Below are 27312 nucleotides of genomic sequence, written 5' to 3'. Positions count from 1 at the left end.
GACGAGAATCAGGTGTGTTACAACTGTGCAGACTGGCTGTGCCTAGGAGTGCGTAGGTAGAGCTGTACATTGAACTCCTGTACTTGTATAAGGGCGAAAGATCTGCCCCACGCTCAAGTTGTTACTGTTGAGACTCGTAGATGTGTATGCTTCTGCGAATATACAGAGCTATACAGATATGCTACATACTCATCTTCCATCATACCCAGGCCGCTGATCTTGTTCCTCCTCCTCATCTTCATCATCTCCGTCGTCACCATCCCAGCCCTCGGCCTCGAGTTCTTGCCCACGAATGCCAAAAGCCAACAGACAGCCCAAGAAAGCGATTCCGCCAAAGACGCCAAAAGCCAGTGCCTCTCCCTTAGGTTGTACCTTTGTCGCCACCGTAAACAAAGCCCCTGAGACAAATGGTCCCACCGCCCGGCCAGCAGCCGAAAGCGTCTGCGCAAGCCCATTCAGCGTCCCGAGCACCGCGTGCGAGGGAGCGGAATTGGTGATGAGCAGTAAAGCAGAAGTCAAACCACCCACTGCAGCAACAGTCTTGATAATCAAAACAGCGCCTAATTCGACCCAGAGCCATGTGCGCCCAGCAAAAGTCGGCTCACCCTCACCCTTGCCTTGTCCAGACTTGTAACCTACAAACGGCATCAACAAGAACGCCACCACAAACCCAGCCAAACTCACACGATAAGTGATCCGATTCCCTATCTTCTCCCTCAAAGTCCCGAAGACACCGACCTGGAAGATGATTGTGATAGCGCCTGCGAAGGCGAGGGAGATACCGATTTCCTTCGGAGTCAAATGTCTGCCGGTTGGTGGCGCGGCTTGGGCGAAGACTGGATATAAGCTGTTGAAACTTATGTTGGAGAGCTGGAAGAGGAAGAAAGTGGCGAGTAATAGGATCGTGTCGCGGTTCAGGACGTCGCGGATGCGGAGGTTTTGATCTTCTTGGTCGTGGGTTGGGAGGAAGGACGTTGCTGTTTCGCCGTCTAGGTCCTCTTCGTCTTCGTGGTCATTGCCATTGTGTAACAGTGCTGAGTGCTCAGTACCACCATTCCTCGCAGTCTTCTTGGTCTTCGCAGATCGGCGTAGATAGGTAGGCTTGTGTGAAGAACTGAACTGCCAGATCCAAGAGAACATACTCCCGACTCTCTTGCCCAACGGCGGTAAATCCTGGGCACACTCCAGCGATTCTCTCAAAAAGAACATCGTTAACACCATATCCAAAATCAGAATCGCAGCAGAGAAGAGATTCGGCAAAAGGTAGGGGTACGGGTTGGCTTCATCCGGCTTCAGAGGATTGTTCCTGAACACCAGTAAACCGCCCACGATCGGCCCCGTGATCCCACCTAGTCCATAGATAACAGGCAAGTACGTGAACGCCCTACTCTGATTCGATCGATCCGTGATCTCTCCCAAACAAGTCGAAATGACACCCTGATTCCCGTTGACCAGACCCATCAACGCCTGCGCCAATACCGCGTGCCATAATCTCCGACTGAATCCAAAGCCCACAAAACAACACGCCGTCAAGAACGTCCCAGTCAACACGATGGGTTTCCTTCCCACCCGATCGCTTAACCAGCCCCAGAGGAAATTGGTGGTGAATTGTGCCAAGGCGAAGGCGGAGGCGATGAGTCCGACGTAGAGACCGACCTGCCCGGGTCCTACTTCGGGGAAGGTAGCGGCCATTTCGGGTATGTAAGGGGAGATGCTGTTGAGGGCTGTTTGTTCCGCGAGGGCTATAATGGCGAGGATGGCTAGTTGGCCTTTCGGAAGCGGCGTTTCTTCCTGGTGGTGGGGTGCGCCCGGCGATGAGGGTCTTCCATTCTGTTCTGATCTCGGCTGTCTTTCTGCGTCGGGGGATCTGCTCACGTCTTTCTTGTCGTTTGTTGGCTGGCCGGGGTAGCGTGGTGGTGCATGAGGAAAAGTTTGGTAATGTAGTGTACTGCTTTGTCGAGAGTAAAGGTCTGGACGGCCTCGTCGCTGGACGTTCGATTGTGACATGGTGTATGTGGTATCGCAGCAGTAGCAGATTTCTTTATCTCTTGCTGATAGAGAGGCTTCCGATTGTCGGTACGCCCTACTCTATGGCGCAATACATGATCGAAAGGCCAGAGACTGCGCAGGTGTTGCGCTTCGTTGTCGAGATGATCATGATGTATAATAGAAAAGCAGACGTTTGCCTACCATTAGACCTATTCCTTGCAGGCACGTCCCCTTGCGCCGATGGCTCACAAAAGTGACACGCGAATGACGTATCTTCCTCGTCTCGAGCCAGGTCACTTATCGCTTACTAAGCATGCATTTGGGATAACAGAAATCACTTAGTTCTAGGGATCTGTGCATTCCATCTTCTTATGTTGCGCTATGCTTGCTTTACAGCCTCCCGAAGCCATAAGATAAATATGGTACAGTAGTGCTTGTGGCCATCGATCATATCTCACAAGTCATACCATCACAATGCCGCAGACTTATCCCTTCGTGTGCTCCGTACCACAATGCAATTCTAAGTCTATATTTCTGGTCGTAGCATATAGATGTCGCGCTTACTCGTTCCTTCCAACCACAAGAGTGTCTTCGAGACTCGACTCGGAGCCCTCAATCGTGGGCTTCGCCCTCGGAGATTCTTCCGCCTATGAGGGTTGGGCTGCAGTGTCAGATCTGCTCTTCTTCGGGTCATAGCGCACAATGGAGAAGCTGATAATGACATCGTCCTTCTCAGCTTTCTTGCCACTCTCCGCCGACTTCTTGTCTTCTGTCTTCTTCTTGTCCGCCGCAGTCGCCTTCTCCACTATCTTAGCCTCCGGCTCAGAAGACGACCCAAGAAGAGCCTCCTTCATCCATTCCCACAACCCCTTTACCTCCTCCACCATCTCCTCCTTCTTCTCCTTCCCGTCCTCACCCTCGACTTGCTCACCACTGACACCCTCACTATAATTCCACATCTCGCTGATCTCGCCTCTCACAAGTGCCGTGCTCCACAAACTAATCAGAACTCCGGGGACGAGGTACAGTAGAGCCGGCTGAGCATGGTTCCAGATGCTCATGACGGCCAACGTGGTCATCATGCCGACGATATAGCCCACCACCGAGGCGTGGAAGTACGGTTTTGGGAAGGAGGTATTGAGTCGTGCCGGACGTGCAGAGGTCGGCAGGAGTGCAGTCCAGAAGCGGTCGCCGATGTAGCCTGCAGGTGAGATGTACGGCGCTTTCACGTTCGTGCCATCGTCGTGCTTCGTCTTGATTTCTTTCTCCTCAACCGCCTTCTGCGCGCCCGCCACTCTCTTCTGCTTCTTTAAGTAAAACATATACAGATCAAACCTCAACGCCAACCCAATCATCAAACCAGGCAACACAATATCGCCAAGCCCAAGCATACTATAACTCCTCGGCGGCATCTTCCCATCACTGCCCATCGTCGCACCAGGGTCGTCAGGCCGCGGAAACACCATCTTGATCGGCTGATCCAGATTCTTCGCCACGGTAACCATAAGTGGCGTGAAGAACACAGCCCAAATATCGTAGAAGAACAGGCCCGTCAAGATCAGTGTGCCCGTGAAGAATGTGGTGGGGGACATGAACTGTAGAGCTTGGTAGCAGACGGCGAAGCCTTGTAGGTTTGTGAGGTACCAGGGTTTCGTGGTCGAGATGATGTTGGCGTAGAAGATTGTGCCGAGGCCGACGAAGACGGAGATGAGGTTGTTGAGGGTTAGGCTGCCTTTGTATGTGATGATTGAGGGGATGTGGAGGCTTGTGGTGTAGCGTTGTTTGACGGCTGCGCGGAGAGCCCAGATGTTGTCGTAGAAGGATTTGGTAAAAGCGGGTATGTATGGGATCGGTGAGTCTCTGCTCTGGACAGCTTCGGATGTGGTGTCTTGCGCGACGGCTTTGCGTGCTGTGCCATCGACCTTGTATAATGTTTTGCCTTGGGCGAACCAAGTTGGGAAGACAAAGCTGTTAACAATGTCATTTCCGTCCTTCCAGAGTGTAGCTACACTGTAGATACCGACCGCGGCGAAGTAGAAGCTCATAACCATGTTGATGAGGTTGGCACCGTATCTCTGGATTAGGAAGTACAACCCAGCAAGGACACAGCCAGCCGTGATGGGGAAGACGATGGCGTCTGACGGCGACAGACCTTCCATCTTCTGGACCTTGTCTTCGTCCTCGTCCTCATCATCGTCATCTGTCGTATCCTTGATCACTTTGACTGGTTTGGCCGCGGATGATGGTCGGGACAGCGAGGCATGGGCACCTGTGTAGATCGGGGCCAAGGCCGAGAAGAGCAGATGAATGTACATTGGTATGAACGGCCGCACAGCAGTGAAGTGGTCCATGGCGGCGGCGAGGAAGGTGTTGTTCGTCGAGTCGTCCATCATGAAAATCAGACAATAATTATCCAGCGTCTCAGGCACTCATAATGCAAAAAGTGTTTGCTGCAGGAGGTCTACTTCAAATTGCCAGCTGTTCACTATGTAATGTTGCGGTTGTGGCGTAAGGCAGTCCAGTGATTGTTGGACAATCGGAGTAGTGAAGGTACTGGGGAGTCAATGGAACTTCGGAGAGGTCGTTCTCCTTGTCAAGCTGTCAAGGCGATACCTGCCCTTTGGCGGGTCCGCGTCTGTCACGTGCGATTCACATGTTCAAAGACACCGTCATGGGCGGCGATGGGCCTCATGGCGGATCTGCTTTCGGATCTGTCCGTGGCAAAATCGGTGGGACGAGATGAATTTGGCTCGAGCCCGTGCGGTTTTGACTGGCCCAAACGCTGGAACACTTTTTCTGAAAGCGGCCATGCAGGATTACGCTTTGGTGTGGGTCGGAGTTGAGGATAATAATTATTCTGCTATCCTCAGCCCAGCATTTCTCTTGATATTTTCTTGCTCTTTGATAGAGTAGAATATAAGACTCTCCACTCTGCACTCCCTTGCGACCACACATCGCCCTCCCACAGCAGAGCAGGTTTCTGTTGTGTGATTCCTAGCAAAAATATCCCACCGGCCTTTCTAGCTGACTGCGCCCACCAAATCAAAAAAGTCTCTGATCTCTCACATATATCTTTCCGGCATAGGATATGCCACACTCCGAGTCTCCAACCATGGCTCCCTCCATCGTGGTCACCAGCAAGAGCGCTGCTCCAACGCCTGAAGACGTCTCTGCCTTTACCAAAGAAATTTACGGCTCAAAAACTTCTCAGGCATCTCTGGACGCCGCCTATGCGCTCACGGACGTACTGATCAACAGCGTTGGCTTTCGAGGCCTCCACGCCTATGGCATACTACCCGAGATTGTCAAGGCTGCGGCCGATAAGAAGAGCGAGGGCAAGCGAGAGGGCGCCATGTTTGCGCTTGGTGCTATGTTCGAGAAATTCCCACCAAAGCAGAAGTTGAGCGAGGTCGTATTCCTCCTACAAGAGCCAGGCTTGGTGTCATGCGCCCTCGACTCACTAGCAGATAAGAAGAGTGCCGTCAAGGAGGGTGGCCGGTATGCCTTGGACACACTCTTTGCCCATCTCTCGCCCGAGGCCAAGGTCTTCGGACTTCTACCTACGCTGATGCAGTACTTGGCCAAGAAGACCGGCAAGTGGCAAGGAGCTGTTGGAGCTTTCGAGCTGATCGGTCGCATGGCCGACAAGGCGAAGATGGGCATGGACAGCCGGGAGGCTGAGAAGGACAAGGATGTACTTAGAGACGCTATGGGCAAGCGACTCGATCGATTAATCCCGATCGTCGAGGGCGGCATGCACGATCTGAAGTCCGAGGTCTCGAAGCAGGCCATCAAGTCCATGAACAGCTTGACTACACTCCTACAGAACGATGATGTCGCACCACGAATACCGTTGCTCGTGAAGAGCATGGAAGACCCGAGCACCGAGGCGCAGAGGAAGGCCATCCACGCACTCAGCCAGACCACTTTCGTCACAGTCGTCACTTCGCCAGTCCTTGCACTTCTCACACCACTTCTCGAACGTTCGCTGAACACACCAACAACTACACAAGAAGTCATCAGACAAACAGTGGTGGTGGTAGAGAACTTGACCAAGCTCGTACACGACCCGATAGAAGCCCGCGCCTTTTTGCCCAAGCTCAAGCCTGGTGTACAAAGAGTTAAAGACAGTGCATCTTTGCCAGAAGTCCGCGAGATTGGTCAGAGAGCGCTCGATGTCATTGTCAAGGCGATGGGCGAGCAGTCAAATGGCGACGCGAACACACATGCAGTACTCGAGAAGGCGAAGGCAGAGGATGTGCTAGTCGTGCTCGAGAAAGAGGTGAAGCAAAATGGTGGACTTGTCAACTACCCAGGCGATGCAGAGGTTTGGACACATGCGAAGACTTTCATCTCAGAGAGCGTAGCGGAGGTCGCGAACCAGCGGGCGATCGAGCGTGTCGTGCCGAACGTTGTGCAGTATCTGTCGCCTCTCATGGACGATGGCAAGGCGGATGCTGTGGCCGAATCCATGCATAAGTTCTACCTCGCTGAGGACGAGCGAAAGTATGGTGTACCTGAGAGAGTGGACGACGGCGAGATTGAGATCGTGAACGCTAACTTCTCTCTTGGATACGGTGGTATGCTTCTGCTGTCGCACACAAACCTGAAGCTGCTTAAGGGCCATCGCTACGGTCTATGTGGTCGCAACGGTGCCGGAAAGTCAACCCTCATGCGATCTATCGCCAGTGGCAAGCTTGATGGCTTTCCACCTCAAGATGAGGTTCGAACGTGCTTCGTAGAGCACAACCAGGGCGAAGCTGCTGATCTCACAATTCTGGAGTACTGTCTACAGGATCCTGAATTGCAAAGCGAAGGCAAGGAGCGCATCGCGGCAGTTCTGGAGGAAGTCGGTTTCACATCTGGACCCGAAGGCCGCCAGCAACAGAATGTCGGCAGCTTGTCCGGTGGCTGGAAAATGAAGCTTGCTTTGGCTCGTGCCATGTTGATGCGTGCTGATGTTTTCCTCCTCGACGAACCTACCAACCATCTCGACGTGGGCAACGTCAAGTGGCTGCAAGACTATCTCAAGACACACACCGACATCACCTCTCTCCTTGTCTCCCACGACTCTGGCTTCCTGGACGAAGTCTGCACAGATGTCTACAACTACGAGAACAAGAAGCTCATCCACTACCGTGGTAACCTATCGGAGTTCGTGAAGCAGAAGCCGGAGGCAAAGGCATACTACACCCTCAGCGCTGCTCAGGTGCAGTTTAAGTTCCCACCTCCTGGAATTCTTACTGGCGTGAAGAGTAACACTCGAAGCATCCTCCGCATGACAGATTGCACTTACACCTATCCCAATGCTCCGAAGCCGAACTTGTTTAACGTCTCAGGCTCGCTCACCCTCAGTAGTCGTGTGGCGATCATTGGACCCAACGGCGCCGGCAAGTCCACTTTGATCAAAGTCCTTACTGGCGAAACTGTCCCTCAGACCGGGAAAGTCGAGAAACATCCTAACTTGCGAATCGGCTACATCAAACAACACGCCCTCGAACACGTCGAGATGCATCTTGAGAAAACACCAAACCAATACCTTCAGTGGCGCTACGCTAACGGCGACGACCGTGAGGTTCTGATGAAGCAGACACGTATCCTGTCCGACGCGGACAAAGCACAGATGCTAGTCACCATCGACACGGGCGAGGGTAAAGGTGAAAGACAGATCGAGGCCCTCATTGGGAGGCAGAAGTACAAGAAGACTTTCCAGTATGAGGTCAAGTGGATCGGATGGCTGCCGAAGGATAACACTATGTGCTCACGCGAGACGCTCATGGAAAGGGGATTCCAGAAGCTGATCCAAGAGTTTGATGACCATGAGGCTTCGCGTGAAGGTTTGGGTTTCCGATCTCTAGAGCCGAAAGTCATCTCGAAGCATTTCGAGGACGTGGGATTGGATCCTGAGATCGCCAATCACAATGAGATCTCTGGTCTTTCTGGAGGGCAGAAGGTCAAGGTTGTCTTGGCTGGTGCTATGTGGAATAATCCTCATCTATTGGTGTTGGACGAGCCGACGAATTTCTTGGATCGAGATTCGCTTGGTGGTTTGGCTGTTGCGATCAGAGACTACAAGGGTGGTGTGGTGATGATCTCTCACAATGAGGAATTCGTTGGCGCTCTTTGCCCGGAACAGTGGCATGTTGACAACGGCCGTCTGACACAGAAAGGCCACTTGGCTGTCTCCATGGACCGATTCGAGGACTCCCGACCCGGTTCCTCCATGGCTTCGTCCCTCGCCGGATCCTCTGCCGTTTCTTCGGCTGCGCCCAGCACGGATGGGACGCCGGCTGGTTCGGCACAGGTTTCGGAGAATGAAGGTGGAGATATGAAGTTCAAGGCTAAGAAGAAGAAGAAGATGACGAGGCAGCAGGCCAAGGACCAGGAGGTCAGGAGGAGGTTGAGGCATATCGAGTGGTTGAACTCTCCCAAGGGAACGCCGCATCCGGTTGATAGTGATAATGATTAGATGATGGGTGGATGGAAGAGATAGACAGAGGAGTGGTGGTGGTGTGGTAATGATGGCTGTCGCGCTGTTGTGTATGGTGTCCTAGGCGTTGTGTTGAATGGATAGGTTGTCGTGCATTTCCGTCGGCGTTCCTGGTTCACGACAAGCGATAGATTCGGGCGACTTTCAGTAGACTGCTGGTTTCTGGCTTTTGCGCTTGTGCATTGCCAGGCGTTTGGTGCCTTTAATGCCATGGCGACCGCTGTGGTATTGTACGTTGCGATATTTTTCTAAGCAAAACCATGATTTTACCTACTTTAGCGCCTATACAAATAGTCCCATCGCCATAGTCCTTCCGATTCCGCCCATGAAAGTAATGGATGGGTAAGGAGCACAGGCTGCGTTGTCTTGAGAGGCTGCTCGCATAAAAGAAGTTGTGAGATCTGAGATCAATCGATCGTACCTTGCAGATTCCAGGGACAGGGAAGGCGCGGCGCCGATCCACCTGCGTCACCACTTCACTAATGTGAGCTTGCCATCTACACCGTTACTACTTCACCGTGGTTGCCCATCTCCTGCCATTACAGTCGCACTCGGTATTCGCTCGTTGTCGTAAGCAAACGCCTTCACTGTGCTCACTCGGGCGTCTATCTCATGTGACTCATCTGGCGACCCCTGACCACGACGACAACGCCACCAATTATACAGCTATCCGCACTGAAGCACATCTGGAGAAGAGGCACTTCCAACATATCTAGAATAGATTCTATCATGGCTCGCACTACTCGCGCCGCCGCCGCAAAGGCTGCATCAGCTACAGGCTCCGTGAAGCAGGAGCCTCAGCAGCTGTCGAGCCCTCCATCGACACCCGCCACAGCTCCCCGTAAGCGAGCCCGCAAACAAATCAAGGCTGAGAACGATGGCGATGTGAACGAACTGCCACACAACCTTGGTACAGCTTTGCCAACTCCTGGTGCTGACGATGGAGCCGATGCGAAGCATTCGCCGCCCCGTAAGCGGGCACGAAAGGCGATGAAAAGTGAAGCGACCGAGGACCTCAAGGAAAACTTACTAGTTGCGACCGACGCTGTTGTCAAAGCCGAGGAGGCAGCCGAGCCGACGCCGAAGAAGACGCCAAAGAAGGCGAATTATGGACTCACGCCGGGCATGTCACCATATCCTGACTACCTTCGCCCTACGCCCGAAGAATGCCGCGAAGTAGTAAGACTTCTGGAGAAGGTTCATGGCAAGGTAATAGCACCCAAGGCCGTCCCGCCACCGTCACTTGATGTCTCAGGATGTGGTGAGGTACCGTCGGTAGTAGATGCACTTGTGCGAACAAGGCTCAGTGCCAATACTACAAACAAGAACAGTAGCACCGCCTTCCAAGGGCTGGTCAAAAGATTCGGGACTCTGACTGAAGGCGTCGGCAAGGGCAGTGTTGATTGGGATGCTGTCCGCCAGGCACCTCAGAAGGAAGTGTTCAAGGCGATCGAGAGAGGTGGTCTCGCTGACCGAAAGTCGAGGGACATTCAAGCAATTCTTCAAATAGCATATGAAGAGAATCAGGAACGCAAGAATGCTCTCACTTCCAACGACCAATCGGCAGCAGCAGGGGCTGAAAACGAGCCAGCTGCTGAGAAGGAAGCAGAAATCGAGAAGGCGGAAAAGAACATCATCTCTTTGGATCACCTCCACTTGCTCAGCACACCCGATGCGATCAACAAGATGCTTAGCTTCCCAGGTATAGGGCCCAAAACTGCGTCCTGTGTCGCACTTTTCTGCCTGCAGCGTCCAAGCTTCGCGGTCGACACCCACGTCTTCCGTCTTTGCCAATACCTCGGCTGGGTACCCAAGAGCACGAAGAAAGGCCAACCCAAGGTCGATCGCAACACGACTTACTCGCACTGCGATGCCAGGATCCCGGACGAGTTCAAATACGCTCTCCATCAACTGCTGATCAAGCACGGTAAGGTTTGTCCGAGATGTCGCGCTATCACTGGACAGAGCAGTGCAGGCTGGGAAGAAGGCTGCCCTATCGAACACCTCGTCAAGCGACACGGGGCGAAGAAGGGTGGTGTTAGTGCGGTGGCGAGGAAGAAGGCGAAGGTCGCTGCTGGAACGGCTGAGGAGGAGGCTGGCGAGGCTGCTGAAGCTGAGGCTCTGGCGGAAGATGACGAGAGTGAACTGAGTGATGAGTAAATCCGTGCTCGGTCGAAGCCTCGTCGGCGTCTGCTATTTAGAGAAGTGTGATTTACCTGACATATAGTCCGGGATGTAGATTTAGTCAAGCTGTAATATATTGCATGTAGCTGTCACAAACATACAGACTGCTATGAACAGGACAATTACAGCCGTTTTCCTCCGCCCTCGAAGGGCAATAGTCTCCACACTGCTGGCATGCGTCCCTCCACTACTAGAAAAGGCACGCCGCAGGAGCAATCGCCGCCATCACCATTACTGCTATGCTCTCGAGGAGGCCTACTTAGGCTGGTCTGCTATCCTCTCCACCTGAGCAATGTCGCCCTCGCCCAGAGCACGGATCTCGTTCAGCACCTGTACTTGTCGTTCGCCTTGCTTGAGGCCAAGATAATATCCAATCGCCGATGGTATGAGCGTCACAGGAAAAGGCTGGCTAGCGTGTCAGTGCTTTCAAGCCCACGACTATATCCACAAGGCACTCAATTGCTGTGCGCCGGACGTGGGTCAAACTCGGCTTACTTTGTTGTATTTCGATGTCAAGATTGCATCTGCGTGGCATGTCAGTCGTCTGATGATCAAAATACCGGAGCGTTGTCTTAGTCAAGCCTTACCGACGACTTTGCGGAAGCTGGACATTATGTTTATGGATCGTAGTACGATCGAGGAATGGTATACAGAGTCGCGTGTATTTTGACACACCACCTTTAGCTGCTTCACGTGGAGACGAGTTTGTCTGGACTCAGATGCCGCGGTCGAATGGATCGAGCCGCTCTATACAGCTAGTGTGAGTTTTAAGATAGTCTAGCTGAAAGTCAAGTGCCACGTTCTGTGCCTTGGTCTCACGCCCGATACGGTCTACAGTCGATCACTGGAAGGTAGATTTGATAATTGTAATATATGAGGCTCGTGATAGAGATCTACCATCGATATTAGAATTTCGGACTCTTTTGCCGTCATTGTCGTAGACAGCCGTAAATTTTTCCTGAACACGAGCGCACTCCACGAGGCTGTCTTCCCCCACCTTGCTGTATAGCTGACCTTGGCTGTCCCAAGGCGAAGACATCGCAACGCCCCGGTCTATGCCTTGGCGCCCATTAATTACCTTCTCCAGCTGCGCCTGGTACTGTCGGCCTCATCGTCTAATTCTGTGGTCTCTTCTGCGTGGCTCTACTGGATACCAGATTGTTGAATTGCAACTTCGCTGTCCGGTATGGACGTGCTACTGTACGGTCGCCGCATACGCAACTTTACTGGTGAGAGGATAGGCTTGCATGTCATGGTCTGGACCAGTTTCCCGTGTACAACGTAGTGAGTCCACCGTGGCTCATGCTGACTTCGTCGCCGCGATATCGGGAAGTCTTCCGGGGTGAAATGCAGGAAGCTCGAGAACAATCCACTCAGGCGAAGCTTTGGCGGCGGTATATTGTTCCTGCTACGGATCGTGGCTCTCAGTACGCCAAACCAATGGTCTGCTTTGGAACGGGTGAAGCAACCTGCTTTGGGGCGCTAAGAGTGGCTGGCTTCCTACCTCGCGAAGGTGAAATCGGTCCCTCTGAGATCGTCTGCATCGGAACGGTCGAGATGGATTGACTTGGTACAGTCGAAATTCGGTAAGAGAGTTCCGCCGTCTCGTGAGGCGTACGTTCAGCAATATCTGCATACTCGGAAGACGTCCTGCTAATTGGCTTGGTGTGTGCCTTGGCGATGGCCGACATCACACTGTCTTCTCGTGGTCGCTGTATGCTGTATGTTCGTGCCGTCTCTTCACTATCAGCCGTAGGTCTGTCGCAGAGCTCCTCTGAATCTTCGTCGTCGTCGTGATGTGTCGTCGGATAGCGGCTGCGATTCCTCTTCGCAAGCAATGGCCGTAATGTGCTTAGCGAACCGACCAGAAATCCGATCCCAACTTCTGCATAACCCCAGACCACGATATTCCCAAGATCAGCGACATCATATCGTGCACTGGTCAGAGCGGAAGTGTATCGCTGCCGAACACATGCAGCAATGCTCGCCAGTACGCCAAGGCTTAGCAGTACTCCAACTGATATCTTCGACTTGATGTCCAGAGGCGCGTCCCATAGTAGTGGGATAGGCAGTAGTGCACAGAACCAGTCAGTAGCTATGTTCACAGCGTTCGTCACATAAAAGATATATGTCAGCACGAGGACCGGCTGGCAGGTTCCATCGGGTATGCTAGTGTCCCAAGCATATCTGTGATGCTGTCAGTCAGCTGTATTGTTGACACATGATTGATCGCGTCTCTTACGAAATCGGTGCGCAGCGGAAGATGATGTAGACCATTCCAGCTAGGGTCACCACCGTGAGCAATGTACAGATTGTGTACAAGGCAACAACCCAAGGGCGCTTCGCCACTGCAATGCGGCCAAGCATAAACGCGATGCCGAGCTTGACTGGCACTATAGCCAGACACCATAGTATTTCGAACAGCCAAAACCACTTTGCAAACGTCAGAGATAGCAGGAAAATGGCCGTGATGCATGGTCTGACTCACGAACATTGCCGTCGTATGCTCATCCTTGTCGAGCCTATCTGCCTCCACGCCAACGCCATTGAAGGCGCCGATTATACAGACGAGAGAGAGAGCAGCCCACGGCACCTTTCAAACGTGTAAGTAAATGTACGTCGAGTATAGATCTGCCCACAACTTACTGCCGCCACTGTCATACACCAATCATCCCATCCAAAAGCACGATTTGACGACCTCACATAGATGCGCAAAGCGAAGGCGATGGTCCCGAGGACAGCGAGTGTGGTGACGCTGCCCACAATGTTTGGTGCAATATCGGTGTAAGGTGGCATGCTTCTGCGGCGCAGATGAAGATGGTCATGCTCGACGTTGAAGAGAAATGCTGATCACTGCCATTGACGGTAGGAAATCTGGACGGACAGTGGGATCGCAACAATGAGGGCGCAGTTGGGTGCATATCAATGACTTGCGCGAGATACTTGCTTATCGAGCGTACCCTCGGTCGCGAGTACCGCACGTTGCGGGTGCGACGGCCGTTGAACTGCTTGTCGAAGCGTTGATCATGTTAGTAAGGAGTCGAAAAGTATACCTTGCCATGGCCCTCAGCCTCCCTACGCCAATCAGACTCGCTGCCCGATCCTTAGCTGCGTATGGTTGGAGTAGAATCCGCCGGTCGTCAAAAGGCGAAGTGAGACATCGCAGGCCTGTCACTTTGAGTCACAAAGCTATTCCTGAGATTACCCCACAGTATGAGGAGGATCGCAGTGCAAGCGAGCAGTCGGCGTGTTCCTTAGCGTGTGCTCAGTGCTTGGTAGCCGGCGCTATGAGAAATATCGAGAACAGTGCAGACGAGATCGTCAGCGCGATTTTCTGGTCTGAACAGCCGAGCGAGCTGTGTCGCGACTCATCATACATCCCCATCCACAAGCGAGATGCTCATGATTGTCCTGCAGAGCAGAAAGTAATCCGCGACCTGGGAGCTATCTGTTCCAAATCAGACTGAGTACGCGTTCGCACGCGACGTGCATGATTGTCTGAAAGTTGAATTGCAGACGTTGGTGAAGTCGAGGAGCTTTAAACTTCGACGGGGGCCCGCTATACGCGGCTCTCGACGGGTCGGGCTTGCAGTGCCGAAGGTATGCCCTCGACTGGGAGGAGTTTATTAGACATCCTTGATCTATACGATCATCAAGTTGGCAGACGGGCTCGGCATTTGTGCTTCGACCTCGATAAAGAGATCGTCAATCTGTGCAATGAAAAGACGTAAGTACGCTGATGAGCGAATACCGAGATTGAATGGGAGACCGTGAGGCTCGTCATTGCGCGAAGTGCACCGTTCGTTCTCACCAACAAAACTATCATATTCGCTTTGCAGACCACAGTAGTTTGCAAGTATCTTACAGGAACGTGGCCCGCTGTGATGGATCTATACACTATTCTCTACCTCCAGGAACGTCGACGTTCGGGAGACACTGATCGTTGATCAAACATGATTAGCTCTGTCTGGCGCGATTCAGCAACAAAGCTCAGGTCCATATTCTAGTGTCCATACCAGAGCCGAATGATCGTCGAGGTCCATTAAAGGGAGCACCGAGGTGTTGACACGAACACCAGCACCCATGTCGTCGTCGTCGTCGTCGTCGTCGGAAATGAAGTAGAATGTGGTTACCGCCTTGTCATGAAGAGGACCTCGCTTGCTACTGAAGCGAGGCGGGATATATTTTCTCTCGATGGGGCCAACTGCAATGATCACCAGCCAGGACTAGAGTATTTTGAGCATGTGCTTTTCCGAACACAGCAACCTGGCCCAAGGTACAGGAAATGTCACACAGCTGATTTATGGTATGGTGAACCGTACTCGTAAACAAAGGCTCACATCGCGTGGGCTCATTGTACGGAGTAGATCAAGGCATGAGATAGATAGCCTTTCTGTATGAAGCCTTGTTGAGCCGCATGATGTGCAGGCATGCACTTGAAGGCCCAAGCTTCAAAGTCTATTTTGCAGCTTCACACTGCAGGTTGATTTGACACATCACATGCAACACCAAGTTCGTTGACAACATCGAGCAATCATGAACGTCTTCAAGAATCTGTTCAAGGAGGTGAGCATTGGTCCTACAGCTTTGTCACGGCATGATCTCGCGTCCTCTACAGCATCATTATCGAGCTGAAATGGCTCTCTGCAAACCCACATGGCCAGTATACTGACGATTGCCTAGCGAGGCGTGAAAGATGTGATCACTCTATTCCACAGCCCATCCAGTCCAGCTTCGATACGAGCGCATACCATTCTCAAGCAAGCTGCGGGCAACGCACAGTCCACAGCGACGATTGACCAAGCCGCCGACCACTCCAAGCAGAGCAAGACTGGGCGCACAGATTTCGAGCTTGGTACGTGAAGTGGACAAAAGGAATGGTTGGGCTAGTGGAGCACGGGAGGAAGCTGACAGTCGGTGCAGATGTGGTAGAAGGCGCACCAACAACAGATCAGCTCACAAATGTGCTCGAATATCTTGGTCCAAACAAGGCAGGCAATGTTGTGAAGGACGCAACAGGGAGCAGCGATGCGATGAGGAAGTTCAACGCTTCAGCAAACACTTTCCAGAGGCCTATTGCGGTGGACTGGTCAAACGGTCGGGCAGGTATGTATGAGCGCGAGGTGTGGCAGTATTGGCGGTCATGGCAGGTGTACTAACTATACTCCCAGTTGTTGGAGACGACGAGAGTGAGCTAATAAAACTCATACGAGCGATACCCAAAGAAGGCTCGGCCTGAGTGATTTGCTGTGCAAGATGGTCTGCTGAACGGCGTCAAGTATGTTGATAAAGGAGGCCGCATGTGTACAAAAAGCTCTCTACTCCATACCATATCAGTCCAGATTCGAGGTTGCACTGGTTCCTGGATCCACAGCAGCTGTAAAAGGGAGACAAAAGCTTTGATGGAGAAGAGGTGGCCCTGTCTTGGAGACTTGATCATTATCAGGTTGAACGACGAAAGATGGCTTGGTACATCGCTACCACTCGAGCTCGGTCTTTCGATAGTGTGAGTACTTGAATGAACTTGACTGTGAATCGCACCTTCCCTACATGTGAATGCTCTGAGCGAACTAATGTAGCAATGACGTTGAAGTCGCGCCTTCCGCCGTCGTTTGCACCTGCATCACCGCGCCGCCATTTCCGACCAAACACAAACTTCCTCGCCGCACACTTCCAATTGTCCAACAACAACAACCTATCTCTCCACTTTAACCATAAAACGCGTGGCAGTACTTTTAGACATCACCGCTCTCATCGTCACCATTGGAGAGACTGACAATACGCTGGCACAATCTACCAAGCTCCCCCAGCCGCCGCCATGGCGGAGGCCAACGCGCACGAATATGGTCCAGTCATCGCAAGTAGCAATCGCTACCTAGACATTGAGCCCTACTGCGGACGCATCTACAACACCGAGTATCACACATGGCGCGATGTACTACCTAGGGAGTTTCCTCAGAGTGCAACGAAGGAGGTCGAGGAGGCGTTTCTCAAGCACTACTTCACAGAACGCGAGATCTACATCCAGGGCGGCGATCCAGGTGGCTACCGCTTCCTGAAGCAGGTCTGGTACTGCATCGCGTTGTGGAACTACCAGATCAAGATACCGAAGGTCGCTGATGAATGGATGACGGCGCACGAAAACATCATCACCAGTACTGCGCTTCGCAGCCACCTTCTGTCCCCCAAGGCTGAAGTGTCGGCCTTCTTCTTTCCACCAGATGTTTATACATATGGAGAGAAACTTCTGGGCCAAGTGATCGGACTTATTCAGTACCGCGTCATGCAGCTCACAGCGGACGTTCATCCTTGGCACGCAGCTTCTGGATCTCGAACCACTACCGAATCTACCTCGCCATCAGCTCAGGCCGCTCTGGCAAATCCGACCACAGCAAAGCACATCGACGTTGCCGTTAGTGAACCGCCTTCGGAGAGCTCCAGCACAAGTCGGTCCTCTAGGAAGCAGCAAGCAGGTCTTGTGGTTGCGAATCGGCCTGTGGCTAGTCTGTCGCCTGTCCCGGAAGATATACATCGCCCTCGCGCCGAGAGCAGTACTCAGCCTCAGCTCCCGCCTGTGCAAGTTCGCAAACGTGGCAATAGCTTCAGTAGGGTGCAGCAGAACACAACACGCAGCAGTTCGTTCATGCCGCGATCTCAGCAGCAATATCCTCACGTCGATATGCAATATGCTCAGCAACCTCCGCCTTTCAACTCTGCGGGTCCTACAAGCGGCAATCTTCATCCACACATGGCGCAACAGCATGGCCGTTTGTCATCAGACGAGCATGCTCATCCAATTCCCAAAAGCCCTCATTTCATCCAAGGTCATGCAGCTGTGCCAGGCTCTGCTGCTCCACCACATGTGAGCCAACAGATTGGACCATACGTGGATCTCGTCAATGGGCCCCCTCCGCCATCTGACTATCTCCCACCTAAAGTTGAGCCACGCCGATTTGGACATGCCGGTGATGAGCAATATTTTGGGCACCGCTACGATGAGGGACGATTCTCCGTGCAAGCTCCTCTTGACGACAAACGCGGTACAATCAGATACGCAAATAATCGACGTGACAGCTACCCCACCCGCGGTGGCAAGCCTCGTACATTCTCAGTCAGCCGCGGCAAGCCGTACAGCGGTAGGAACAGCTTCAGCAGCGGTAGTCGTAACTCAGAAGCCTTTATCCAGGCCTCTGACGATGCACGGTACACCGCGACTTTTGTCTCCGAGGACAAAAGCCGCCGCAACAGCAACTTCAGCAATGACTGGCGTGCAAAGGCGCCGGGTGATTGGCTGCCTTCCGGCGAGAATCTTCCTCCTTCGCGTGAAGGTTTCACCTACGGTCAGTCAGGAATGCCATCTCATCAGTCGAGTGGAGGTTTCAAAGGCAATACAGCTGGCCAATCACCCTACATGCCGACTCCAGTGTATGCACCTCTTCCCACTCAACAGGAGTTCGAAGCACCTGGGCCTGAGGGTCAACAGTACATTGAGCACGAGAGCGAGCTTGGGTACGATCCTGGCGCAAATACACCGTATACGATCGCGCCAGGTTGTACGTACATTGCCAAGCTTCTCGTCTTCTACGTACCACCGCAGATGACAGAAGCCGATGTCCACCAATACTTCCAGGCTATTGGACCAGTAAAGCTGGTGAGCTTGGGCCCCAACCAGCTCAATACCGCCCCTCGTAACATGTGGATTACGTTCCGCAATCACACGACCACGGTCAAGGCGCTGGCACTCAATGGTACTCACTGGCCGAGTTCGAATCAGCGTTTACGCATCGAGGTGCCCAGGGAATACTGGGATCCCAGCCATCACAAGTTCCCAGGCAGCGACCATCCCGAGAACAGACGCCACGTATTCAAGAGCTCGAGGGACCTCGAAAAGCACTACGGGCCACACCCTCAGCCGAAACATCCATCACAAGACGCACGTAACCTCAAATATGTCGCAGATGTCCAGACGCCGACGATAAAGAGTACAAATGTGCCGAATCTGACCAAAGACGTGCTCTCGGGGGCCTCCACTATTGTTGCTTCGGGTCCGAGTACGCCTAAGAAGAAGTCGAAGCCGAAGAAGAGTAAGGGACGAGAGCCACCTGAGAATGCGCCGGCCTCTATTGCAAAGAGCAAGGCAGCATCTGAAGAGACAATTACCACGGAGCACGTCGGTACTATCAAAGAGGGCATAGTGATCGATACAACACCAAAGCCTTATGCTGCGCATACATCGACTGATTTGGCCAAGGATACTACTTCTGCACAGGTAAACGCTCATAGTCTCGAGGGCAAAGACGAGTTGGGTGCAGAGTATGGAGAATCCCAAGCCAAGCAAGCTGAAGACATGACATCGGTCCCGTCTGTCACCAACCCCGTGACCTCTGAAGAGTCACAAGGCGCTGATGGTAGCGCCCAGCAGCCCTTTCGTGCGCAGACGCCGGCCGAGGCGAAAGCAACAGTCTCAGGATCCGCTTCTACCGAATCTGCCCAACCCACCACAGCCATCTCACTGGATTCGAATGAAAAGACAACTAAGTCGTCTTCAGGGGCAGACGGAACCAAAGATGTCCAATTGATCATGAAGTCGTCTGATTCGACAGCATCCGTCACTGCTTCTTCGCCCGTGGCCACGCCAGCTGCTACACAGAAACATGATGATGATGGCGTGGACGAGAGCTTCCATACAGCGATTGAGTCGAACGAGAGTGCGAAGCAACAGAAGATTGCGGAGCAAAAAAGCAGGCCAGAGTCAACCACCGCTGAGCCGGCTCATACCACTGACGTGCCTCATCACCTGTTGAGCATAAATAGCAGAACAGAGGATCGAGGAACCGATGAGACGACATCCTCTGCGGTGACAGCCATTACAACCATCCGCACTCCGCTCGAAATCTCTCATGATCCCAAACCCGTCGCTACCGAACAGACCGAGCCCATTCCAGCTGAGTATATCCCTGTCGCTTCTCTTGGATCCCAAACACCGGGCAGTCAAGCACGATCACCGGCGTCCACTACTGGCAAGAAAGTCCCGATACCTCTGCTAATGGTCAATAAAACCAATTCGAACCGCACGAACGACGATGCTAGCCCCAAGATCGACAATCCGGTAACGCCAACGTCTGTGAATTCGCCTAGTTCGCCAACCACACCTGCTGCTACCATGGCGAGCCCAAAGCAGCAGGCTAGGAAGGACTCTAGCGCAGCGTTGTCATTACCTTCGACACAGACGAAGGTAGATAAGTCGAAGGGTCCTGCCAAAACTGAATCTTTGAGCATGTTTGCTAAAAAACAGCAGACGTCGAAGTCGAAGAAGTCGAAACCGCAGAAGGGTAAAGGTTCGATCAGAGACAAGTCGCTCTTCGACAATGATGGTGTTTCAAGTACGGCAAGCCCATCTGAGAGCCGCGCTGCCAGCATTGCCGCAGACACTTTTCCTCAGGATGTGTTGGATCAGGATTTTATGGGAGGAGATCGTGCGAGCATAGATACAGTGATGGAGTCTGCTGATACACAGTCTACTGGGCCCGTGGACAACAGCACATTGCAGTCGGCCCAAGGGGTAGGTGGTCTTCCACGTCAGCGGCCTGATTTACAGAGTTTGTTGCTCCGATTACGTCCCTTGAACCGAGTGTATGCTGACTCATTTGCCTGTCTAGGTCGCAAGCAGACTAACACAATGCCTGTGGAGTCGGCAGATAACGAATCAAGCGCTACCCGAAGCCCACAGCAGTCGTCAAACAAGTCTCCTGGTCCCGAATCAGATCCCAACCAGAGCCGTTCCGCTGACATTGCCAAGGGCGCTGTTAGTTCAACCGATGGGTCTCCATCCTCCTCGGGAGCTTCGGCGCCTGCAGCGACGACGGGCTCAGAGGGTTCAGATCAGACTCTTTTTCGTTCGTTTCGTGAGAGCGATGCCTCTCTTGGTGTTCGTGACAGTGGCGATAGTGGTGGAGCAATTCCAGATCCGACTGGCGGCAACGGCACTGTCCTTGATCCTGCTATACCTGGTGCTGGCATGACGGAGGATAAGCATCCTCCTGCTGATGAAGTGCCGAGCGAGGAGAAGGCGAAGAAGAAGAGTAGGAAGTCCGGTAACAAGAAAAAGAAGGGCAAGTCGAAGGCGGATAACGACCAAGAAGAGTCGCAGCAGCCCACTGAGCAGGATTCCGCCCAGCAGAGCACTGTCACTGTAGCCGAAACCCGTGCAACTACAGCCTGTTCATCCGCCACGACTCCTGCTCCAATAACACTAATTCAGGCGCCGGGCTTCATGTTCAAATTCGGCCTGGACAAGACCACGCCTTCGACACCTTTTGCCAACAAAACATCCACAGTACTCAGCTCATCAGAAGATCACACGACACTCTCGCCAACAGCAGCCTCAGCAACCAGCTCCCATACCTTCGGCCGGCCTTCAGACACGTCGGGTGATAATACTCCCCCCTCCACTGCCGCTGCCTCGAGTTCTGCTGACTCGCCTAGCAGTAGAGTCCAGTCGTTGATCGCGGCCCGTCAGCAGCAATTACAGAAGAAGGGCGGCTCGGGTCTTGTTACGGCGCCGGTGAACCGGGGGATGATGGCTAAGAGGCAGCATGCGCATAGGAAGCGTGCTACTAAGTCTTCTGATTCTTCTACTTCTTCATCTGCTGAGGGTGAAAGGCAAGCAAAGGAGAAAGATGAGGGGGAGGGAGAGGGTGAGGGTGACGTTGTTGTCGTTGGAGGTGAGGCTGAGACTATGACGAGCGGGAGGAGACCAAGTGGTAGGTCTGCTCTCCTCTTGCGGTCTGCCGGGCTTGGTGGGATCGGTATCGAGGATAGTGTCTTTGACGCTAGGCGTACATTTCGGGGATCGGGTGGACCGGGTACATTGCTTATCTATATTGCGGATGGCAGCCACGATGGGGATGGGAGTGGTAATGGTAAGGAGGCGGAGAAGGATGATGATGATGAGGGTTGGACGGGGATAGTGGAGGATGGCGATGAGGAGGACACGAAGAAGTTATAATTATGGTGTGGCGTTCTTGGTGTTTTTGGCGCTGATGTATCGTGCATGTGGCTATGTACTTCATTTTCTGTCAGCGTTGTGCATATGCGCTTCTATACTGCCCTTCGCGCGCGGTGTGGATCGCGCCGGGCTCCATCATCTTACAACGTCTCATAAGCGGCTACCTTAGGATGCCTAGCGCTGTCAGTGCAATGGAGACTAGGGTTGTGACACTTTGGTTTCGGCTACACAACATCTTAGCACGAAGTGTGAAAGCAGGTAATTGTGCCATCAGCTTTGCATTCGCCAATGTTTGGATTCGGGTTGTACTATGGCTCTCACTTCAAGCATGCATGCAAGCCAGCCTTCCATATACGCCAGCCCACCATCACGTACAGCAAGAGGCGCCGGTGTAGCCACATCTCGTTCCATGCCCAGTGACAACGACTTGCTCGTGTATCAGAGTGGCACTGGCACTCCAACAGACACACAGCTTTTTCCCCTTCTCTCTCTATCTATCTCTCAGCCATCCCGACCTACGCCTTCCCCGTCATACTCTTCTTGACCTCAAACCTCGCCTGCTTCCTCAACACCATGACCTTGAACCGTTCGAAATCCGACAGCTGCTTCCTCCGCGCGAACCGCGCCTTGTTCTTCGCATAGGCGGAATTGTTGAATTTGCCCTCGACGTCCTCCTTCTCCCAGACCTTCTTCAGGCCGGTGTGGCCGATGGCGAGGGGAAGAGGGATGACGATGCTGGTGAGGGAGATGGAGGAGAGGGGGGCGGCGTGACGGGGGACTTTGGCCGAGGCGGTTTCTGAGGGGCCTTCTACTAGGACCTATATATATCATCACTTGTGTCAGTATCGTGGATGTCTTGGCACTTTTCTAGGATGGGTTTCTTGTAGGAACGTACGCGCTTGTGGTCGATGATCTGGACGATGGCGGCGAGGCGGCCGGTGTAAGGGCCTTTGGCGAACATGCCTATGCGGCCGGTCTCGACATTGCGCCAGTTGCTTGCTGTTACGTTGGCGTCGCCCATTGTGGTGTGTGTGTGTCTGTGTGTCTCGGATCTGCGCAGGCACAACTGTTAGATGCAATGCCCCTTGCTTCTCGTGCTTGTAGACTCGTGGTCGGTGGGAAGTGATTGACGTACCAGAAGGCGGCGTGGATGTCGTGATATGGGCGTGGGAAGAAGTCGCTGGCTCGAATCTCGAATTTCCGCTGCTGCGCTCTGTGGAGGCGGCTTTGCGAAGTTCGTGGTGTGCGCTCGGCTACTTTTCGGCAGGAATTTCGAGAAGCGCACGCCAAGACGCTCCCACTTCGAAGTTGATGATTGCGCGCGACGACATTGATTGAATTGAAGATACAGGCGACGAAGCCGAGAATTACTGCAGACACACCTTACACACGACAATCGCCAGTATGAGGACTTACGACGATACTTTCTCCGGTCAGAAGATCTACCCTGGAAAGGTATGGCACACTATCAATATCACTTCTGTGGGCGGTGCGGGTGCCCGCTGCGAGGTCATGGCCCAGAGGGATTCGATATCAGGCAATGAGGATGTGAATGGCGATGGCGAAGGTTCGAAGTGCCGGTACCGTTGTCGCCAGAAAAGCACACGGAGGCAGGGTGGCAAGATAAAGATGGACGATAGCCAAAGAGCTGCCTTTCAAGATCGCCCATCGTCAACAAGTAGCGAGAGACAGACAGCACCATGGATGAGCCAAGGGGGATGAGGGAGAATCAGGAGTATATGCTGACATGACATCCTACACAGGGCAAACTCTACATCCGCGGCGACAGCAAGATCTTCCGCTTCGCTACCGGCAAAACCGAATCCCTCTTCCTCCAGCGCAAGAACCCCCGCCGCATCGCATGGACCGTGCTATGCCGTCGCCAGAGGAGGAAGGGTATCTCTGAGGTACGCATCATCCCCAAAGATACCAACTCTGCTGCACAGTGGACTCAGACTCATGATCATTCTCACAACAGGAGCAAGCCAAGACCCGCCGCCGCAAGCAAGTCAAATCCCAGCGTGCCGTTGTCGGTGCCTCCCTCGACGTGATCAAGGAGCGCCGTTCGCAGCGTCCCGAGGCTCGTGCGGCCCAGCGTTCGCAGGCTACACAGGCGGGCAAGGAGAAGAGGGCAGCGGCCCAGAGCGCCAAGAAGGCGGAGAAGGCGAAGGGGGCGGCTAAGGCGGCGAGTGGACAGAGCACTGGTCGGTGAGTCAACACGTTCTACTGAGTCTACGGGTGAGATGCTGGGATTTGAATGGTTGGCTGACGTGGTGTGATGCGTAGTGTTGTCGGCAAGCAGGCTGCCAAGGGCTCCGCGCCGAAGCCTAAGGCTACTTCTCGTTAAGCTTACCGGGTCGAGGAAGGAAGTCACGCGAGATGATGGTGGTGGTTCATTGCAGTATTGGCCGTGGTGTGCAAGCACAATGAGCGCGCAGTCTGCATGGCGTTCTAGTGTGCCGTAGCTACATGGTGATATGGCTACCATCCTCCGAACACATCTTATCCCATCACCTCACGCTTTGTCATACCCGAACATTCATGCTACAAGTGAGGAACCACCATCAGCAGGCATGACCATGTGTGACTTGACCAGACATGAACACGACATTGTCTACAACACCACCCCATGTTTTATGAACATCAAAACGCTGCTCACTGCTCCGCCGCCATGTGCGAAGGATGCGGCAAACGCCATCGTCTCCTACGTTTTGCATCTTCGCCTGCATCTGCTGCGCTGACTCCCCCATCAACGACCACTTGTCTAGTATCGCCCACAGGCAGAATGACGCTGAGACCCTGCTTCAGCCACGGCGGTTCGAAAGCACTAGCATCAGCACCTTCTTCCCTACTGAACTTGACCTTGACCCGAGTCTTCAAAGCACAATACTCGACCGTGAAACTCGCGACCTGGTTCGAGGAGGCAGGTGAGACGCCGTCGTCTTCGAGCCAGGTATTAGTGTGCCAGATTCCCGCCGCGCCATCGCCATCGCCATCCCCCACGATTCGCTCGGCTGGAAGCGGGAAGATCTCGATTCCGCGCCAGTTGTCTGGAGGTAAGTTTGCTTCGTTGACTGCATCGCCCGGAGAGACGACTTGTTCTGGTAGACCTATGGGGATTGCGCCACCGATTCGGGCGAGGATTGGGATACTGCCTTCCCAATTTGAGGCTATGGTGTGCCATTTGCCTGCTTCGAGGGACTGATAAGGTGCGTTTGTGTTTAAAAAGCCTGGGTCCGTGGCGGTTTTGCGAGGGAGATAGATCTCTGCCTCGACCTCCCCGGGTTCGTAGACACCGCCGACGAGGAGGGTGTCGCCGAGCCAATACTGCGTCTCCCCGTCCTTGAGCAGCTTACTAGTCCACACCTCCGCATCAGTCTCATATCCCCACCCCGTCCAGCGCTGTGGCGGGATAGCAGTCCGTGTACTACCGAGCATAAGCCCATAAAGATAAGGTACCATCTCATACCTCCTCCGAATCGCCGCACGGATATGTGGGATTATCTCCGGATACATCCAAGGCTCAATCACATCCCCGACCAAACTATCCTCGCCAGTTTTATAGCAGTTGATCGCGAATCGCGGACTGTGACATCCCATCTGCACCCATCGAAGCAGGAGTTCGGGACTCGGCTGAGGGCCTTCGAAACCGCCGATATCGTGGCCGTAAGATTGGAGGAGGCTGAGGCCCGCGTTGAGGGAGAGGGCGTTGGCGCCTCGCATGCCGGCCCAGCTTGTGATGTTGTCGCCGGACCAGGTGGAGGAGGCGTAGCGCATTGTTCCTGCTGTTGCGGAGCGGGTGAGTATAAAGGGGCGTTCCGTAGGAATGAGGGCGGTGAGGGCTGCGTGGGAGCAAGCGGCGTGGAGTTCGGTTTGCAGGGCGCGACCCCAGAGTCCGGTATCTTTTCTTACAAGGTTTGTGTTAGGGTCTAGGCCGGAGTGCACGGCTGGGTGGGTGAGGGAGAGTTGCCATTTGTCGGATGGGAGGAGGTATTCGTTGTTGTCGTTCCACATGCAATCCATTCCCGTCTCTCGTAGGGCTTGCACGCCTTGGTACCAGAAGTCCCAGCCTGCTTGGGAAGTGAAGTCGATATGGCCGCCTTCGCCACTCGTGCCGCCGCCTGCGGACCAGAGACGTGCGATCCCTGTTCCTCCGGTCCTGGGGTTGGTGAAGAAAGCTCCGTTCTTCTTTAGTTCGGCGTAGGCCGGATGCGAGGCAAGGACGTAGGGTTTGATGTTGGCGATGAGTCGGATGCCGCGTTTGTGATACTCGTCGCAAAAAGCCTTCGGGTCAGGAAATCTATGCCGGTTCCAGGTAAACACATTCCTGGTCTTGGGTTCCTGTTCCGCGACCGTATATCCACTCGACATTTGGAAACCGGAGCAAGGGATCTCGTGGTCCTTGAGCTTATCAGCGAAAGCCATGAGCGCTTCGTGCGCAGGCGGGTCGTCAAGCATGGAATACTTCATCCCACCCCCCAGATACCCCATCGCCCACCTCGGCACGAGCTGCGGGAACCCAACGAGCATGGCGTAGAGGTGAACGACTTCCTGTAGCGTCCGCCCAATCATGAGATACTCCTCTAACCCACCGTATTCCTGCCGATATACTTTAAAGTACCCCCACATGCCATCCATCTCGCTACCTACGGAATAATACCCCCGAGCATGAGCAGTGCTGAAACTCGCCACCACTCCCTCAGGACCTGCACGGATCAGGAGCGGGATGTGTTTGTACATGGGGTCGCTACGGTGGACATCGTAGCCGAAACAATCTGTGGCTGAGAGGGTGAAGTGGCGATTCGAGAGGTCCACTGGTGCTGATTTCTCGCCCAGGCCGAGGTGCAGGCTTCCACGAGCATAGTTGGTATAGTGGGCTGTCCCACGGCCGTCGAGGCAGTAGGAGCGGTGCGGGAGGTCGGCGTGCAGCGGTGGTTTGCCTTTGAAGCCCAGGGAGATGAGAGGCTCGGCTTGCCATGTTAGTGTTGCTTCGATGTTTTGGGAGATGATGGTCTGGGATGTGGTGGACTCTTTGGAGGTGGTGAGGTCTGGGATGTCCTGAGATGGTTTCCGGGCACTGGGGCATGGTGGCAAGGGATTGGATGGCGAAGAGAAGGTCGTCCGGAAAAGGCCTGGACGGAGAGCCTCGAAGGTGAAATCGACCGGTTCTTCGGTTTCGTTACTGCGGAGGTGGATGAGGCCATGGTTGTTCTTGTTGTTGTTCGTGATGAGTTGGTATCTCGTTAGTACTCTTTCGTCCTGCGGCATGATGGGCTAACACTACGAAACGACTCTCGCCTTTACCTCCTATAGTCCTGATCGTGTGGATAAGACAGAGTACAACATTAAAAGGGAAAGGGCATTGCTATTGTGCTTCATTGGACTGTACTTGCAGGAGACCTCTCATGTGCTCCGCTTCGGCAACGTGATGCTGGAGATGCAGGAGCTATCGTAAGCCATGGCAATCACCCTCGTCGACCAGAAACATCTCTCATGCTGGGACATAGAATCTCTCCCTCCATGAGAAGATAATAAAGTCACACCAAGGCGTCCGCTACATCCAGTGTAAGTCCATCCGGCCAAGCTACCACCCTTACAGCCTTTCAAACCTGTTAGAACGATAGCCGTTCATTTCCGCGGA

General features: G+C 53.6%; 11 protein-coding genes across 11 annotated transcripts; 5 read left to right on the top strand and 6 right to left on the bottom strand.

Moving 5' to 3' along the window:
* Positions 1-189: 189 nt before the first annotated feature.
* On the bottom strand, positions 190-2007 carry LTS14_007628 (uncharacterized protein; the record flags this gene model as incomplete). The annotated part of the gene is made up of 1 exon (XM_064840319.1): positions 190-2007. One exon carries the CDS (start codon positions 2005-2007, stop codon positions 190-192), a length of 1818 nt encoding a protein of 605 aa, XP_064692199.1.
* Positions 2008-2549: 542 nt separating this feature from the next.
* Positions 2550-4379, bottom strand: LTS14_007627 (uncharacterized protein; the record flags this gene model as incomplete). The annotated part of the gene is made up of 2 exons (XM_064840318.1): positions 2550-2636; positions 2691-4379. The coding sequence occupies 2 exons, from the start codon at positions 4377-4379 to the stop codon at positions 2550-2552; spliced, it is 1776 nt and encodes a 591-aa protein (XP_064692198.1).
* Positions 4380-5101: 722 nt separating this feature from the next.
* Positions 5102-8458, top strand: NEW1 ([NU+] prion formation protein 1; the record flags this gene model as incomplete). Its single annotated transcript, XM_064840317.1, has 1 exon — positions 5102-8458. The coding sequence occupies one exon, from the start codon at positions 5102-5104 to the stop codon at positions 8456-8458; it is 3357 nt and encodes a 1118-aa protein (XP_064692197.1).
* Positions 8459-9208: 750 nt separating this feature from the next.
* On the top strand, positions 9209-10639 carry LTS14_007625 (uncharacterized protein; the record flags this gene model as incomplete). The annotated part of the gene is made up of 1 exon (XM_064840316.1): positions 9209-10639. One exon carries the CDS (start codon positions 9209-9211, stop codon positions 10637-10639), a length of 1431 nt encoding a protein of 476 aa, XP_064692196.1.
* Positions 10640-10918: 279 nt separating this feature from the next.
* Positions 10919-11275, bottom strand: LTS14_007624 (uncharacterized protein; the record flags this gene model as incomplete). The annotated part of the gene is made up of 3 exons (XM_064840315.1): positions 10919-11068; positions 11159-11187; positions 11251-11275. 3 exons carry the CDS (start codon positions 11273-11275, stop codon positions 10919-10921), a joined length of 204 nt encoding a protein of 67 aa, XP_064692195.1.
* An 812-nt stretch (positions 11276-12087) lies between these two features.
* LTS14_007623 (uncharacterized protein) lies at positions 12088-13157 on the bottom strand (the record flags this gene model as incomplete). Its single annotated transcript, XM_064840314.1, has 3 exons — positions 12088-12850; positions 12906-13096; positions 13152-13157. The coding sequence occupies 3 exons, from the start codon at positions 13155-13157 to the stop codon at positions 12088-12090; spliced, it is 960 nt and encodes a 319-aa protein (XP_064692194.1).
* A 2042-nt stretch (positions 13158-15199) lies between these two features.
* LTS14_007622 (uncharacterized protein) lies at positions 15200-15902 on the top strand (the record flags this gene model as incomplete). Its single annotated transcript, XM_064840313.1, has 4 exons — positions 15200-15229; positions 15347-15518; positions 15587-15769; positions 15835-15902. The coding sequence occupies 4 exons, from the start codon at positions 15200-15202 to the stop codon at positions 15900-15902; spliced, it is 453 nt and encodes a 150-aa protein (XP_064692193.1).
* A 579-nt stretch (positions 15903-16481) lies between these two features.
* LTS14_007621 (uncharacterized protein) lies at positions 16482-21671 on the top strand (the record flags this gene model as incomplete). The annotated part of the gene is made up of 2 exons (XM_064840312.1): positions 16482-20262; positions 20323-21671. 2 exons carry the CDS (start codon positions 16482-16484, stop codon positions 21669-21671), a joined length of 5130 nt encoding a protein of 1709 aa, XP_064692192.1.
* A 515-nt stretch (positions 21672-22186) lies between these two features.
* LTS14_007620 (uncharacterized protein) lies at positions 22187-22692 on the bottom strand (the record flags this gene model as incomplete). Its single annotated transcript, XM_064840311.1, has 2 exons — positions 22187-22489; positions 22567-22692. The coding sequence occupies 2 exons, from the start codon at positions 22690-22692 to the stop codon at positions 22187-22189; spliced, it is 429 nt and encodes a 142-aa protein (XP_064692191.1).
* Positions 22693-23075: 383 nt separating this feature from the next.
* Positions 23076-23883, top strand: RPL24 (60S ribosomal protein L24; the record flags this gene model as incomplete). The annotated part of the gene is made up of 3 exons (XM_064840310.1): positions 23076-23126; positions 23435-23578; positions 23650-23883. The coding sequence occupies 3 exons, from the start codon at positions 23076-23078 to the stop codon at positions 23881-23883; spliced, it is 429 nt and encodes a 142-aa protein (XP_064692190.1).
* Positions 23884-24326: 443 nt separating this feature from the next.
* On the bottom strand, positions 24327-26939 carry LTS14_007618 (uncharacterized protein; the record flags this gene model as incomplete). The annotated part of the gene is made up of 1 exon (XM_064840309.1): positions 24327-26939. One exon carries the CDS (start codon positions 26937-26939, stop codon positions 24327-24329), a length of 2613 nt encoding a protein of 870 aa, XP_064692189.1.
* Between the last annotated feature and the right edge of the window lie 373 nt (positions 26940-27312).

The sequence above is a fragment of the Recurvomyces mirabilis genome, assembly GCF_035927965.1.
Source record: "Recurvomyces mirabilis strain CCFEE 5264 chromosome Unknown scaffold_21, whole genome shotgun sequence".
NCBI classification, from domain to species: Eukaryota; Fungi; Ascomycota; class Dothideomycetes; order Mycosphaerellales; family Teratosphaeriaceae; genus Recurvomyces; species Recurvomyces mirabilis.
Note: the sequence above shows the minus strand (reverse complement) of the source record. Positions and strands in the feature narration are given on the sequence as shown.